General features: G+C 36.9%; 2 protein-coding genes across 5 annotated transcripts in view; one reads left to right on the top strand and one right to left on the bottom strand.

Annotated features, from left to right (window-relative positions):
* VPS54 (VPS54 subunit of GARP complex) overlaps positions 1-15,659 on the top strand; it is a 139,757-nt gene that overhangs the window by 82,848 nt on the left and 41,250 nt on the right. For 3 of the 4 annotated variants that reach the window (XM_043603501.1, XM_043603503.1, XM_043603502.1), the window contains exons 22-23: positions 382-476; positions 4,311-5,713. In XM_043603501.1, the coding sequence (XP_043459436.1) occupies positions 382-476; positions 4,311-4,416 (201 nt within the window). In that variant the 3' untranslated portion in view covers positions 4,417-5,713. Of the gene's footprint in view, positions 1-381; positions 477-4,310; positions 5,714-15,659 lie in introns of those variants that run through there. The other variant, XM_043603504.1, reaches the window with a different exon arrangement.
* UGP2 (UDP-glucose pyrophosphorylase 2) overlaps positions 6,311-15,659 on the bottom strand; it is a 58,621-nt gene continuing 49,272 nt past the window's right edge. Inside the window, exons 6-10 of the mRNA XM_043603505.1 lie at positions 14,125-14,422; positions 12,775-12,972; positions 11,953-12,195; positions 8,273-8,377; positions 6,311-6,755 (exon numbers count right to left, since the gene is read on the bottom strand). Of these exons, the coding sequence (XP_043459440.1) occupies positions 6,648-6,755; positions 8,273-8,377; positions 11,953-12,195; positions 12,775-12,972; positions 14,125-14,422 (952 nt within the window). The 3' untranslated portion in view covers positions 6,311-6,647. The remainder of the gene's footprint in view (positions 6,756-8,272; positions 8,378-11,952; positions 12,196-12,774; positions 12,973-14,124; positions 14,423-15,659) is intronic.

Genomic DNA, 15,659 nt, shown 5'->3' with positions numbered 1-15,659 from the left:
CAACTATAGAGAAAACTGTACTAAAATAGCAACTACATACCTTCAGAGTAGCATCTTAAAAGTATATGCCAAAGCAAAGATTTTTAAAAAATATTTTCTCCTGGGTGGCTCAGTTGGTTAAGCGTCCAGCTCTTGATTTCGACTGAGGTCGTGATCTCGAGTTTCAGGAATTCGAGCCCCATGTCGGGCTCCGCACTGATAGTACCGAGCCTGCTTGGGATTCTCTCTCCCCCTCTCTGCCCCTCGTCTGCTCGTGCTCTCTCTCAAAATAAATAAATAAATATATTTTTTCCAAATAATATTGATTTGATACTGATGACTCAGATGCTTATGTCTTCTATTTCAAAAGAGCTTTAAGAAACCATATTACTTCTTTTCCAGATGTTATTTTTAAGAATTAATGCAAGTTATAAACTCCACTTGAAAAAACAGTTATCTCATTTAAATGTGATAAATGATGGAGGACCTCAAAATGGGTATGTTTTCAACATATTTTTACTACATGCTCCAGTATTGGATTGCCTGATTGGTTTTTATTCATTATGCTGTCCTTTTCCATTATAATCTTGCCAGATCTGCACCATGGTAAAATCAGCAATTTATTCCTCTGTGGAGAGGACATCTATATCAACTTGTCTATCTACATTAAAGTATTTTATAAGTGGTCAATTACTTATATGTCTGTTTTGAGGTAGTGTGGGTCAGTAGCACATCCTTATGCAGTAGTCTCCCTGTATCCAGACAGGACTCAAAGGCCTACTTTGTAGCTGTGTGACCATGAGAAGGTCCACTTAACTTCTGCCTTATTTATAAAATGAGAAGGATAAAATCTTCTGTAACTTTCATAAGGTTACAAAAAAATGTGTGTGTATGTACATTTTTATTGTAAGCTTTTGAACAAATTATATGTACTATCAGTGAAATATTTTAGTTATACAAAACAATTTAGAATCAGAAAACTTGGTTTAAGTTCTGCCACTTACTAGTTGTGTGATGTTAGGTAAATCACTTTTATTTTTGCACTTTTATTTTCTTGGATTTGAAAATAGGGATGATGGTAAAAAGTACCATCACAAAATTTTTGTGAAGAACATAAAAATATGGGGAAAAATTATATAAAATACAAAAGCACTGATCATGAAGCTACATCCTAATATGATTTTCTCAGTGTGTTACCTGTTCTGTGGATTTTAGGAATAAAACATTAAGTTTTGGGCTTCAATTTCAAACTTATAGGAACAAATGAAAAAATGCATTTTGGAGTCAGAAATTGGCCCTGTCCAACAAAACAAATACACTGAATTGATTTTGCAAAAAATATTTGGGAGCTTCATAATACTGAATACACGTGTTGGCCACGCTGAGTTAGTTTTATGCAACAATCTGATTCTCTCCCTTAATTATTACCTGGTTCTTCTTTTTCTTTTTTTTTTTTTTTTAAGAATTGTTATTTTCAAAAGTTTCAGAGCCACAGAAAAGTTCAAGGACAGTTTAATGAATACCAAATATGTCTCAGAGACTATTTTTAAAAAACTAGTACTTTTAAGCCTACTCGACCCATAGCCTTCTATTTTTATTCCCATAGCTAAGTCTGGGTTGGTTCGTTCATGGGTTTTTCTGACCAGTAGTTCTGAAGCATTGAAGCTAACTCATTACCTACCTATTATTTTCTCTGTTAATATAGCTATTTGGGGGTCTTACCAACCTAGAGATCTTCACTGTCATACACTTTTAAAGACACTAATTCTGTGTAAGTCAATTCATGTCTTGTGAGTGATTCCTTGAAAGATAGAATTCCCTGAAAATTGACCTCTAGACTCTAGCAAAAGACATAATAAACTACCTGCTTATAAGTAATTTTTGTTCCTGGAATGGCTTTAAAAATGTACTTTTTTTTTTCAAGATGAAATTCACATAAAATTAACCATTTTGCAGTTAACAATTCAGTAGCAGTTAGTGCATTCACAAGTGTGTTCTAGTTCCTGTTGTCTAGTTGTCCAGTCAGATAATAAAATAAGATCAAAGCTTAAAAAAAAAAAAAGAAACCCTGTACCCATTAAGCAGTTACTTGCTACCTTCCTTCTCCCCAGCCCTGTTTTTTAAATGGATTTTTTTTTATTTAAGACATTTTAAAAATACAGATGTAAAGAAAATATTTGTATTGCTGCTATTTAATCATTAACATTTATCATTTCGCCTGGAAAAATGTTCATAATGTTTTAAAAAAATGGCATTTCAAATGAAATTGAAGTATCCCTGGCTCCCATCTCCAGTCCCATTCTCTTTCCCCAACCTTAGTCAATATTTCTAATAAATTTGGCCTACATTTTTAAGTCCTTCTCCTTATCTCTAGATCTTAAAAAAATACGTAGCACTGTTTTATAAACTTACATGGTATATTGTACATGGCTTACTTTATTCCACTCAGCATTGTTACTGGTTTATCTATTTGATAGGAGTTGTCCATTTTTTGACATTTCTCCCACTTGAATCAACTATATTTAATGCAGCCATTTCCCCAAGAGAGATTTCTAAGTTATTACTTTTTTCCATTACAACTATGCCACAGTGAAGATCTATATGCATGTCTAGTGGTGTAATCATTTCTTTAGAGTATATCCACAAGTTAATACCAGCATATGTACATTTTCACTCGGCTAGGTTTTGCCAGAATGTTCTTCAAAGTAGCTGCACCATGTTGTCAACATTTGCTATTAGATTTTTTTAATAATTGCAGGTGGTATCTTGTTTTGATTTGCATTTCCTGAAGTTTGTCATCTTTTCATATATTCATTAGTCATTGAAGTGTTCTCATTTCACTTTTCCTGTTCATTTTCTTTGTCCATTTTTCTCTTGGGCATTATCTTTTTCTTGTCGATTTTAGATTTTTGCATATGCTCTCAAGCTAATCTTTTGTTGGTTATGTGTTTGCCAATATTCCCTTTTATGTTAAACAATAATTTTCAACTTTGATAGGATTATGGAAATACTTTTAAATGGAGATTTATGTTAATTTTAGGTTTAGTTTTGAATGTGGGGGACCTTGCCTTAGAAAGGTTTTCTGTTTTGAGCTGTTGCTGTTAGTTTCACAGTGCACTTACCATATTATCACAAGTATAATTTCAAATCTTTTTAAAGCATCTTAATTAGATGAGTTTTAAATGAAAAATATGGTCCTTGTTAAATTCTGCCATGTGATGAAAGGTCAAACATTAAGCACGTTAAGTCCAAAAGCATTTATAAATTAGACTGTAGGACAAACATTAAGGGTGCTTCTAACACCTCTGTCCCCGTGTAGTCCAGCGATCCAGAACTTATGTGTTCATTAAAATACTAAAGCTGGATTTCTTCTTCTCTTTTACAAACTACTAAATTAAGGTCTCCTATTCTTCCATGGGCCATATTTGTCAAAATATACATCTACTCAGACCAGTCCCTGTTTTACATGCATGGAGCTTTGATATGTATCTGAGTGTTAGTTCCTGGAATGTTCTCTCAAGTGTAGACATTAATGTGACAGCTCAATGCTCAAAAGTGTTAACACTTTCTTTTCTCATCTCGTGTTGCTATATATCAGTATCTAGTTTTATATGTAGTAATATATATGCATGAATCCCAGCCTTCATTAGCTTCTTTGGATGTTACTCAGGAAACCTTGTCTTTCACCTGATTTCATTAGTCATATATATGTACAGTTGATCCTTGAACATTGCAGGAGTTAGGGGCACCAAACTACTCACAAGTAGAAAACCCACATGTAGCTTTTGATTCCCCAGAAACTGAAGTACCAATACCCACTGTTGACCGGAAGCTTTACTGTTAATATCAACAGCTGATTGACACATACTTTGTATGTTATATACTATATTCTTATAATAAAGTAAGCTAGAGAAAATGTTTTGAAAATCATAAGAGAAAGTACATTTAGTGTTCTACTATGTCAAAAAAAATCTAATTAGATCCACACAGTTCAAAGCTGTGTTGTTCAAGGGTCAACTGTATAGTCTAATGACAACTGATTACATTTTGTTTCATGCTTTTTAAAGATAAATCTATTTTTTATTGGGCAGAATTATGAAACCAATTTCAACCTGCACTGGTTTATTCCTTTCCAAGATATTTATTGTTGAAATAGAGCGCTCTAACTATATGATGGCAGGAATCTTGCTAAGAGAAATATATTGACATTTGGTCCCTAGGAAATCTGAATTTTAATAGTCTAGCAGCTAGGAATAAGACTGACTCTGTGAGCATTGCTACTTTATCGTAGAGAGTGTGAGATTAAAAATAGTTTTCTCTCCAATGTTTAGGTTGGTCACAGCAGATGTAGCTTTTTACACTGGAAATCTTCAAGCCTTAAAAGGCCTTAAAGATTTGGACCTAAATATGTCCGAGATCTGGGAACAGAAGAGGTGATGACATACTGGAAAACTGGGTAGCTCATCTGACCATGGGATGTGTATGTTTGTGAAGAAAATATGGATGCCTGTGATTCAAGAACTGAACCTGGAACCCAGAGTGAACGGGATAGGGGAAGGGGGAAAGGAAAGTATCAGTGTTGGGAAACTGGGATTCAGTGGGATCTACAAGGAATGCCATTTTTATGCTTCCTTCAGTGAGGAGTAACTGATCAGGTGTCTATAACATTTTTCATTCTCTCTGGAAACAGACTCAGGTTTCTTTGGACCAAATCCAAAAGAACACATAGCTGTAACACAGCTGTAGTTGACTAGAATGCTCTGTATACTTTATATTAAAAAATGCTTTGCATTTCTTCCAGTGCAATGAAATTCATATGGTGTCCCACCTTATTTAATGATGGTACAATTTAAAATATTAAAATCTTAGTCAACCTCTGTAGAAAGTTTTCTCTATGAAAGTAAAGCTGTTTGAAAAATTATTTTTTTACACAGATCTTTCTATGAAAAATAAACATCTTTTGATTGCTTGGATTTAGAAACTCAATTTTTGTTTTAGTGACCAATGTCAAGTTTCAGGCCTCGTGTGTCACGTATTTAATCTTTCTACCACCACTGTATGTCATCTGAGTAAAGCCTTCCAGAATAGTCTAAATACTTGAAAGTCTGATCACAGTAATAATTAAAGAAAAAGATATTGGCATTTATTTATGCAACTACTAATTTAAATACTTTTCAGAAGGGGTATGTGAAAGGCTGCAGTTTAATAGCTGTATTTTTATACAAGTATCTATGAAGGGTTGGTTTGTGGGTTTTTTTGCCTTTTTATTTCTAGCAAATGGTTAGAATACATTTTCATATATTCTGCGTATTTATGAGTTCTCATTTTAACATTTAGATAATAGATGAAGTATGGCCCCCTTGGGTTTTTGTTTTTAAGTTACTTTCGACATGTATATGAACAAAGACCAGGGAGAAATGGAACTTTTAAAATATAGGCTGCTGTTCTGCGGCCAGAAATAAGGTGTTGAGTAACTTATTTAAAGATTTTATAATACGTACCTTCAAAATTAGAATCAGCAGCACTCCACAAATGAAAGTGCCTGTGCCTCACCTCACACCGGGAGTCTTGCCTAACCCCGTCAGAGTGCCTAATCTTGTTGTGATTATGTACAATGAAATAATAGTCTTATTTTGTGCTCTTCCATTTCCTAAAAGGAAAGCCTGTTTTCTTTATCATTACTAAGGTATGTCATTGGTTCTTAAACTGTCTAAAATAAAGCTGTAAAAAATTACCAGACTTTATAAGGCAACTTTTTTTTTTTTAATACTGTACAAGTAAATTTTAAATTACAAGCAGCCTACTTAAAAACAAGAATGGAAAAATTAGAAAATGTAATTAATCCTTAGAGAAAAGCCACAAATTCAACTACCAGCAGAGCTGATTTGGAAGGTTATTCATGAATATTTTCAGTGACCACAAGAAAGCTTCAAGGAAAGGGAACTTGTTATAAAGTTCTACCTCCACCCCACCATACTGGAGAACAAGTATGTAAGTGAAAAACCCTACCTCTACCCACCCCATCCCTTCACCTGGGAAAAGAAACATTACTTTGTGTTCATAAGTGGAGAGTCTGTGGAAAGCATGGCAGGCATCCCAGCTTTAGAACTAGATGAAAGGTATGGAATACCTTCAGGTTTAATTCCTATGGAAAGAATGATGTGGTTAAGATTCTTAGAAATGCAAAAACTAGATGTGTCAGGTAGCTGGCCAGTGAATACTTAAATATTTCAAGACTAAATCTTCCAAACGAAATAGCAACTTTCGCAAGAGTCAACTGTTTTTCTTCATTTCATAAAGTTAGCATTGAAAGTATACATGTACACATGGATTGCCTCACAGCTTTATTGTTTAAATCACAAGCAATTCAAAGTGACCATCATTGAGGCCTCTGTTCAAAGATGTTCCAGCAGAGCTGCCCCAGTTTTAAGATTAAACAATATTGCACTTTAAGATGAACTTTCAGGATCCTCATTAAAGAAACGTATTGCTTCCAACTGTGCTTTTCTTGGACTAAAAGCATATTGCAAACTCTACTTTAACACTGCAGGGTACAGTAGCATAGTAAAAGTACCTGCCAATTTTAGAATCCTAGAGAACATTTCATCGTTAAGAAACTGTTTAGCCCATAATTAGTATGAAGTGTACACAGTATTTTTTTTTTCATTTCAGTGGTCCAAGATCCGAAGGTTCCCAGATACAATCTTGTTCTCTAATACTGCTCCAGGTGGGATGTCAATTCGGTCACCATGATTTGCAATGATGATAACTGTTCCCTATGTGACAGGGAAAATCAAACAGAAGAGAGTGTACTTGAAACCAGCCGAAATGCAACTGATTTCCTTACAATCACCGAATTTATGCAGAATTCCATTTACAATGGAACAGTTGTATTTCTAAGCAATATTAACCATGAAAAAATATGTTAAGGAAAATTGTATAATGTGTCCCTCTAACAATCCTGGCAGTAGTTCCAGATGCCCTGCCTCTGTATCAGAGGTGGTACCAGGAGTGAGAAGTGGACCCAGTGCCACAGCATAACTGGCCCTTTCGAAGAACCACTTGCAATGTCACCAGCATTACCTACCTTCATAAAGATACGGAGGTGCTTGGTTTATATTTACATATAGGTTTGGATTTGTTTTGTTGTTAAAACCAGTTTACTAATTTATTTTTCATGTCTTAGGGGAGGCTGTTTAGATGAGGCAGTCTCAGCAATAAAGTTCCATGTACATATATGTATATGTATATATACACACATATGTATGTCTGTATAGTTGACCCTGGAACAACTTTTTTTTTTGTGCAAGTCCATTTACATGCATTTTTTCGATACAGTACTATAAATGTCTTTTCCTTAGGATTTCCTTTTCTTTTCTCTAGCTTGCTTTGTTATAAGAATACAGTACATAATAAAAACACCTACTAAAATATGTGTTAATCAACTATTATCAGTAAGGCTTCCACTCAGTAATAGACTATTAGTCTGGGGGAATCAAAAGTTAGATGGGGATTTTCAGCTGCATGGGGGTCAGCACCCCAAATCCCCCATGTTGTTCAGGGGTCAACTGTATATACATCTAGACACACACACACATATATATACATACACATATATCCTTATGTTTTTTTCAAGATCTTCATTTAAGTAGTTTTACTAAGAATGCCACATGTAATGTAGGCATAGGATTTTTAAAAAAATAATTAGGAAAAAGCTGTGTTTATCTTTGGTTCTGCGCTTTAATATTTATACCCATAGTCCTTCCTATTTCTTAAGCTAGAAGAATACTCAAAGTACCCAAGTACTATGGTGTAGTATCTTTACTATCAGTAAGATCAGTATCTTTAGACTGATGACAACAGATTACCTTACCAGGAATAGATTATGTTCAGTATAACTGAAGTTGCCATTTTTTCTACTTTCATTAAGATTCAGATTTGGTGAGCTAATGCTAATTTAACAGTGATTCTATTTTAAAGACTCCGATTTTCAGTAAAATAGTACCAGTTAAATTACTTCATGGTATTTGCTTTCCATTTGAATGCTATATTCCATAAAGTTCATATATACAACAATTATGATTGTATTTTAACTATGTTGTATTTCTACGGAAGATAGTATTAATACTAAATATTGTGGTAAGCTATTTCATTTTTTAAATGTATTTATGTCTTATAAACAAACATCTGGTATAGACTAAGAAGTATTCCTTAAAATAAAGGTAAATTTAGGACTAGAAAATTAAACTTGTTTTGTAAAGCTAGCAGAACGAAAAATTTCATCTTAACACACCTTTAGTGAAACATTCTTGCCAAATGTCACATCTCCTGAAACTGTGAGGTGATCCAATTCAAGCATATCTGGTATACTTTCAAATCTCCTTAGATAATCCTGAACCTGAAAGAAAAGAGAAGGAAGAAGAAATTGTTTCAAAAATGGGTTAACAGAAAAAGCAGGTATTCAATTTACAAGTTAGTTTAACTGAACTGTGAAAACATTATTTATGGCCAAGCTCAGACCCTCTATGGGAAGAACCAATTTATTAAGCACTTTCTATATGCTAGATCCTGTGCAGGAGAGACCAGGAGATATGAACAACATCCTTACAATCAAGAAATTTATAACACCACTGAGCAGATCAGACAATAAATTAAAAGATAGGGGTGACTGGGTGGCTCAGTTGGTTGAGCAGCAAGTGACTCTTGACTTTGACTCGGGTCATGATCTCACGGTTCTTGAGTTCAAGCCCCATGTTGGGTTCTGCACTGACAGGCTCTGAGATTCCTAATCTCTCTCTCTCTCTGTCCCCCCCCCCGCCATAAACAAACATTAAATACATACACACATACATACATAAAAAGGTAACCAGGGTGCCTAGATGGCTCAGTCAGTTAAGCATCTGACTTTGGCTCAGGTCATGATCTCATGGCTTGTGGGTTTGAGCCCCGCATTGGGCTCTATGCGACAGCTAAGAGCCTGCTTCGGATTCTGTATCTCCCTATCTCTCTGTTCCTCCCCCATTTGTTCTCTCTCACTCTCTCAAAAATGAATGAATTAATCAAAACATAACCAACATGATAAGAGCCCAGTGAGTAATTCAAATAATCTGGAGTTTAGCTGGAAAAAGAAAGAGAGATCATCACTGTTTGAAGCAACCTAGACTGGAGCTGGGCTTTATGGGATGGGTAGGATTCAGAAGAAATGGAGTATTTCATGAACAGCAGCACAAATTATCATTATAAATGATCATTATCTTTACCGCCTCTTGTTTCCTTAGATTTATAGGCACTAGAAATTGTCTGTCTTATATGGCCTCATTTCCTGTTTTGCTAAGAAAATTAGAAGCAACCTGAAAAGTTTCACTGGCTTCTACTACCTACTCAGTTGCTCCCTAGCCCATTACTCTGTCCCTCCTGTTACTGGGGTGGGATTCTTTACTCCAACTTAAGGCCAGTCCTTCTTATGGCCTAATTCAAGGGTATTATCCAGTGATTATTTCTCCTTCAATGTTTTCTCCCTCTGACTGCATCAATTCTGATCAATGTATAAATGTGCCATAAATTCTCCCACCTTTAAAAAGCAAACAAAATATCTCAAATCATATATCCCTTTCTATCTATGGCTGCTTTTTATTGTTGCTTTTCTGTAAAACCAATTTCTTCAATTAGTTGTCCAAATTCATCTAATTTCTCTTCTATTAAATCCATTCCAGTCAGGCTCCAGAACCTCTATATTGATAAATCTGGTGGTGAATTCTCCTTGATCTTACTGGAACCATTCATCTTACTTGAATCAGCAGCAACACCTGACACAGGTGATCTTTCTTTCTTCTTTTTTTCTCTCTTCTTTCTTTCTTTCTTTCTTTCAACATTTTCTTAATTTGGCTTTCAGGACATACACATTCATGGTTTTCCATGCAATTCCTCACCTGTAACTCGTCAGTCACCTTTACTGCTTCCTTCACCTCATCCCCATCCTCTAAGCCTTGACTACCTTAGGGCTCAGTTCTTGGGACACCTCCTCCTAGGTGATCCCTATCTCATGGCTTTAAATACCAGCTGTACATGAAGGACATGTACCTATATCTTCTAGATCTCTCCTCTGATCTAAAAAGAATCTAATAAATTTGAAGGTCTAATAAATTCAGTATCTCCAAAACTCAACTCCCCATCCTGCTTTCCCTACATCTGTTCCCCTAAACCTACTTCCCCCATTTCTGTAAGTGGCTGGCAATTCCATGCTTCCAATTGCACAAGCTAAAAACCTTGGCGTCTTTCCTAATCTTTTCTCTTACACTCCCCATCTAGTCAAACAGCAAATCCTGTAGCTACAACTTTCAAAATATCTCAGAACGTCAACTATTTCCACTGCCATCACCCTGGTCAAAGCCACCATTTCCTCTTGCCAGGATTCCTGCAATAGCCTGTTCCCTGGTTTCCCTGATTCCACTCTTGCTCACCAGATCAGTCACTTCACCCCTCAGCTCACAACTCTGATGGTTTTCATCCACCAGAAGAAAAGAAAAAAAAAAAAAAGCCACCTACATTCCCAATATTCAATGACAAGGTTCTACATATTGGGCTTGTTCCCTCTTTGACCAGCTCCTCCCCCCATCTCTCACTTGCTCTGCCCCAGGCAGACTGTGTTTTGTCCCTAAAACACATTCATCCTCTGAGTAGCCATTAACCACTCAGCCCATATTCTCAAATTAGAGCAGCTCAAGTTCTTATCTCCTGCAGGGTATGGAAGAGGCTAGAAAGAGTGAGGGGAAAGTGAAGGCAGGGTGAGGCTGGGTAGAAAAATGGCTGGCAATACCCTTTCAGAATGTGGGAAAATGGTGAGTATTTGTACCACCAGGATTTTCCCAGCTCAGCCAGGCTGATGAGAGGCACCCAAAACAGGGACTGATGCTATCCTGGGAAATGCAGCACAGCCACAAGACCCAGAATCATCTGCCATCAATATATGAGGCAGTACATACCTCCACACCAGGTGGCACTTAAACCACAACCAGGACTAGAACAGGCCTGGAGGGCATAACAGGACTCCAGGCCAGCCACAAAGGCTCACCCTGTCACTTTCATTAACCTCACAATATTTTATGTGAAATTTTTTTAAATATTAATTTATGAGAGAGAAACAGAAAGAGAGCAAGAGCAGGGGAAAGAGGGAGAGGTAGAGAAGCCCAAGCAGGCCCCTCACTGTCAGCGCAGAGCCCTATATGGGGCTCAATCCAACGAACCATGAGATCACGACCCAAGCTGAAACCAAGAGTCAGACAATTAAGTGACTGAGCCACCCGGGAACCTCCATGATGAAATTTTTTGAATTCCATTTATCATGTTAGGGTGGGGTTTTACTATACTTGCTATTGCCCTTGCCCGGAATGCTTTTCACCCCAGATACTTGCATGATATACTTCATTTCTCAGTGAGACCGTCTCTCTGGCCACCCAGTATAAAATTATACCAACACCACCCCACCCACACATTTCCTACTCCTGCTTTATTCTCCTTCATACTATTTCCCATCACTTGACATATATACATTTATTTGCTTATCATTCTTACCTCACCAGAATATTCACGAAGGCAAGGATTTTAGTCCATTTTATTTGCTGCTAAATATCCAGCACTTAGATCACTGCCCAGCACATAGTAGGGGCTCAATATTTGTTAAACAATTAACATTCTCCCACTGATGAAAACAGTAAATGGTTTTACAAGAGACATAAAGTAAAATGTCCCAAAATGTAAACATTCTTTTCTACTCTATAGCAAAAATCAGATTTCAAAAGTGAATTACATGTTTATCTTCAACAGCTGATTCCTTTTAAAAGACATCAAAGACAGAGGACTATAATAGGTTAGCAGCTGAGACTAATTAGACCCCAATTCATATGTGTATCATTTTTATACTTACACATTTAAGAAATACAAATGCACATGTATATCGTATCTATCATTACGTACCTTTGTAAAAGAACTGCCTAATTTAACCAAGGGTACTGTAGGAAATTCCCTCTTTTCACTCATTGTCAAAGATCCTGCATTAAGGCTATAGAGGTTTGACATCACAAGCAAGAGATCTGATGTGGTTTTGACAGGTAGAAAACGGCTCCTAGGAACATTAATACCTAGAGAGTTCTCAAAACTTTTAATGGCAGCCCCTACTGCAGTTTCTAACTGAATGACATTCAGGCCTCCATCCAAAGTCTGTAAGAAAAAAAAGGGGTCAGGGGGAGAGGAGAAACAGGTTTTAGCAACTTTGTTTCGTGGAGGCTAGTTAATATTTGGGGAGTGGTTTCAGAGACCCATTGAAGGAAACAAGAATTTTGAGAACTGATATTTAGCAAACACATACCATATGCCAGGTGCTTATACATACGTGGTCTTTTTTTGGCGTCATAACTCCTCTCTTTATTAATATTTCCATTTTACAATAAGGAACCAAATGTTCACAGAAAACTCATGCAAGGTGCCTGTCTGTGGCCAAAAGACCTTTAAGTGTCAGAGCAACAAGTAAGACCGAGGTCGGTTGCTCTATTTTTGGGCCCTGTGCTCTTGCTGCTACCACAGCCCCAGGTGAAGTGAGGGTACCAGGGCTTGGCACACTAAAGACATGGATGGGTGTAGACTCGGAAGGACAGGGCCAGAAACTGGAGAGACTGACTAGGCAAAAAGGAGGAACCAATGAATAGGTAGACCAGACAGAGTGGGGGCAGCAGGTCTGCGTGCAGCCCACCTATTATGATCTTAGGAACCAGGGAGACCAGGGCTGCACCTGTGGCTTACCTTTGGATTCACGATGATTTCCATATCAATAGCATTTTGCTCTTGCAGTCTTTTAACTGCCGCAAGAGAGATCCATAGGTTGTTTGTGTTAAATATTTTGAATTTTGATACAGACTTGAACTCATCAACATGTGCTTTTGGCACTTGAGCGATTTCCACCAGTCTCAGTTTGCCTTCATACTGAGTGAGGGTCCCACCCTAGAAAGGCAGACAGGAGTGTGTGAGTGCCTCCACATCTCTCCCAGTCACAGCCATACCACACTATTTTCTAGTCTGTGAAAGGACATTGATGATAAAGTCCCCCAGAAATCAAACGCTTTCGCACTGATTCTATCTGTAATACGCAGCAACATACATATTATAGTAGTGAACCAAAAAAAATATTCAGGTTGTGTGTCATTTTATACTGTGTACCCACCCTCTCATCCATAATAAAAGCCGTGGGAGTGTATCGAGCCTTCCTCACTTTTTGAAGGCCTGCTACTGGAACGGCCATTCCTCTTATTCCCAAACCACAGTCCATCACTAAACAACTAGTCTTACCACCTCAGACCCTGCTCTGACTGGCTGCAGGATCAGCGGAGAAGAGGGAAGACAGAGGCACAACTGGATGAGAAGTGACCCCCAGAGTGGCCTCCGCTTAGAGATGTTCTTAAAGTCATGACGTGACAGCAGTGTAGGGAGAGGGGAACGTTCACTCACCTATCAGGGGGCATTTGCAAGAAGCATAGAACCCAGCCCAGGAACTGACCATTTTAGTATTTACACACTGTCTACTTCTCTTACTCCCTGTGGCTAAGTAGTAAAACCTTATGTACCATTTCATCAAATGCCAAGTGTCATCACCACTAAACATGCAAAATTATAAAAAAAATTTGTGCCAAACAACTGCATTTTTTTCCAATTACAGAGACATTACAGTGATAAAAAAATATATTGAAGTGCATAAGTAAAAACAGAAATAGTAAATTTTCACTAAAGGAACAATGTAATAAATACACTTAAGCACCAAACTAGAAGAATATTAAAGGTATGAACAAACATTGAAACTGTTTTCACTTAGGATTCAGATTTATCCTACAAATATATGTGAAATTGTTTTCAGTTAGAATCATCCCTATAGATTACTCAACAATACTGTTAACTCTTGATTTATATCCACACAGTTATGTCAGGTGAAACTTAGAGTGCTCTATAGTATACTATCTCACTCTATCTTACAGTGATGTTATCAAGTGCATACATGTGTTTTGCTTCACACAAAAAATTCTGCAAATAAAAATAGCTTGAGCTACATAACCTGTGAAATGTGAGATATGAATCCCCAAACTGCTTCCTCTCAGTATTTACCTTTACATCTGCACGTGTTTTATTTGTGACTTCCATGACAAATTCACAGGGTTTCCCATTGGGTGGGTTCATTAGATGATTAAGAATATAAAGATCCACAGTGGCACCCAGATTATCTATGTTGGACACAAAAATATACTCTTTGCCTTCTCCTATAAGGGTGTCAAGCAAACCAGAGTTGTAGAAACTGGCGTAAATATCACCGTGACCTGGAGGGTACCAAGCTTCTGTATTTTCCCCTGAGTACGAGACATCCTTTGCTACAGGCAGTAAAGATTCCTTATTAATCCTCGGGTACCTTTAAAAAAAAAAAAAAGTCTTTTTCAATATCAATTCGGAGAGTATTCCAGACCTTCAAGTAAAACAGTGCATTTAAAGTTAAATAAAACTGGGGCACCTAAATGGCTCAGTTAGTTAAGCATCCAACTTGGTTTCAACTCAGGTCATTATCTCAAGGTTTGTGGGTTCGAGCCATGCATCGGGGTCCGGAGTTCTCTCTTCCTCTCTCTCTCTGCTCCTCCCCCTACCCCATGTGTGCACACGTGTGCATGTTCTCTCTCAAAAATAAAACTTTCAAAACACCCACAAAGTTAAATAAAACTTTTCAGTCTATTAAAAGTAATGAGGTAAATCCATTTAAGAAAATCTTTTAAAAAATCTCTTATCTGTGTTCAATAATCAATTAACTTCATCATAATATTTGCTGCAAAAAAATTTCCAACATCATACAAATGGGAGGACACTGCATATTCTTAAGATACTAATATATTTTGTAACTCTTAAAGAGTCATAGATTAGAGTACTCTAATTTAATGAATTTACATGAAGTCAATTTCTCAAACTTACTTGGCCTATCTGGGAGATCTATCTGGGAGAATCTGTCCATTCTTACAAAGACATCTATTCAGGGGCGGTGCTGTTTCTTTCCCAGAAAAGTCAACAGCAGATTAGTGCTCAAGGACATGTGCTTCCTACCATTAGTGAGAACATGTACCGGGGCTGGCAGTGGGGGAAGGGGGGACAGAGGAGCTAGCACTATAACAGACCAAGGACCAACCAGAAAACAGAGGAAGAGCACCTGCAACATAGAAAATGTCCATGAAAAAGTAGATTAAAAACAAAAACAACTGATGATACAATTTTAGAAATACCCATTCTGTACAAGTTCACATAGCCCCATATCCATCCTTAAATGGAAGACTTCTTTTCCCAGTTGCCTGGGCTTTATCAAAATTCATCATCTGAATTCCTTTCTATGGGCACACCTTGGAGATACTGCAGTTTCTGTTCCAGACCACAGCAATAAAACAAATGCTGCGATAAAGCGAGTCAAAATTTTTTTGGCTTTCCAGTGCATATAAAAGTTATGTTTACACTATACTATAGTAAGTGTGCAGTAGTAGCATTATGTCTTAAAAAAACAAAAAAACAACGTACATACCATAATTAAAAAGACACTTCATTGCTAAAAAATGATAACAATGCTGTGGGCTTTCAGCAAGTCATAATGACTGATCACAGGTCACAACAAATAT

This window comes from Prionailurus bengalensis, chromosome A3 (genome assembly GCF_016509475.1).
Source record: "Prionailurus bengalensis isolate Pbe53 chromosome A3, Fcat_Pben_1.1_paternal_pri, whole genome shotgun sequence".
In the NCBI taxonomy this organism is placed as follows: domain Eukaryota; kingdom Metazoa; phylum Chordata; class Mammalia; order Carnivora; family Felidae; genus Prionailurus; species Prionailurus bengalensis.
Note: the sequence above shows the minus strand (reverse complement) of the source record. Positions and strands in the feature narration are given on the sequence as shown.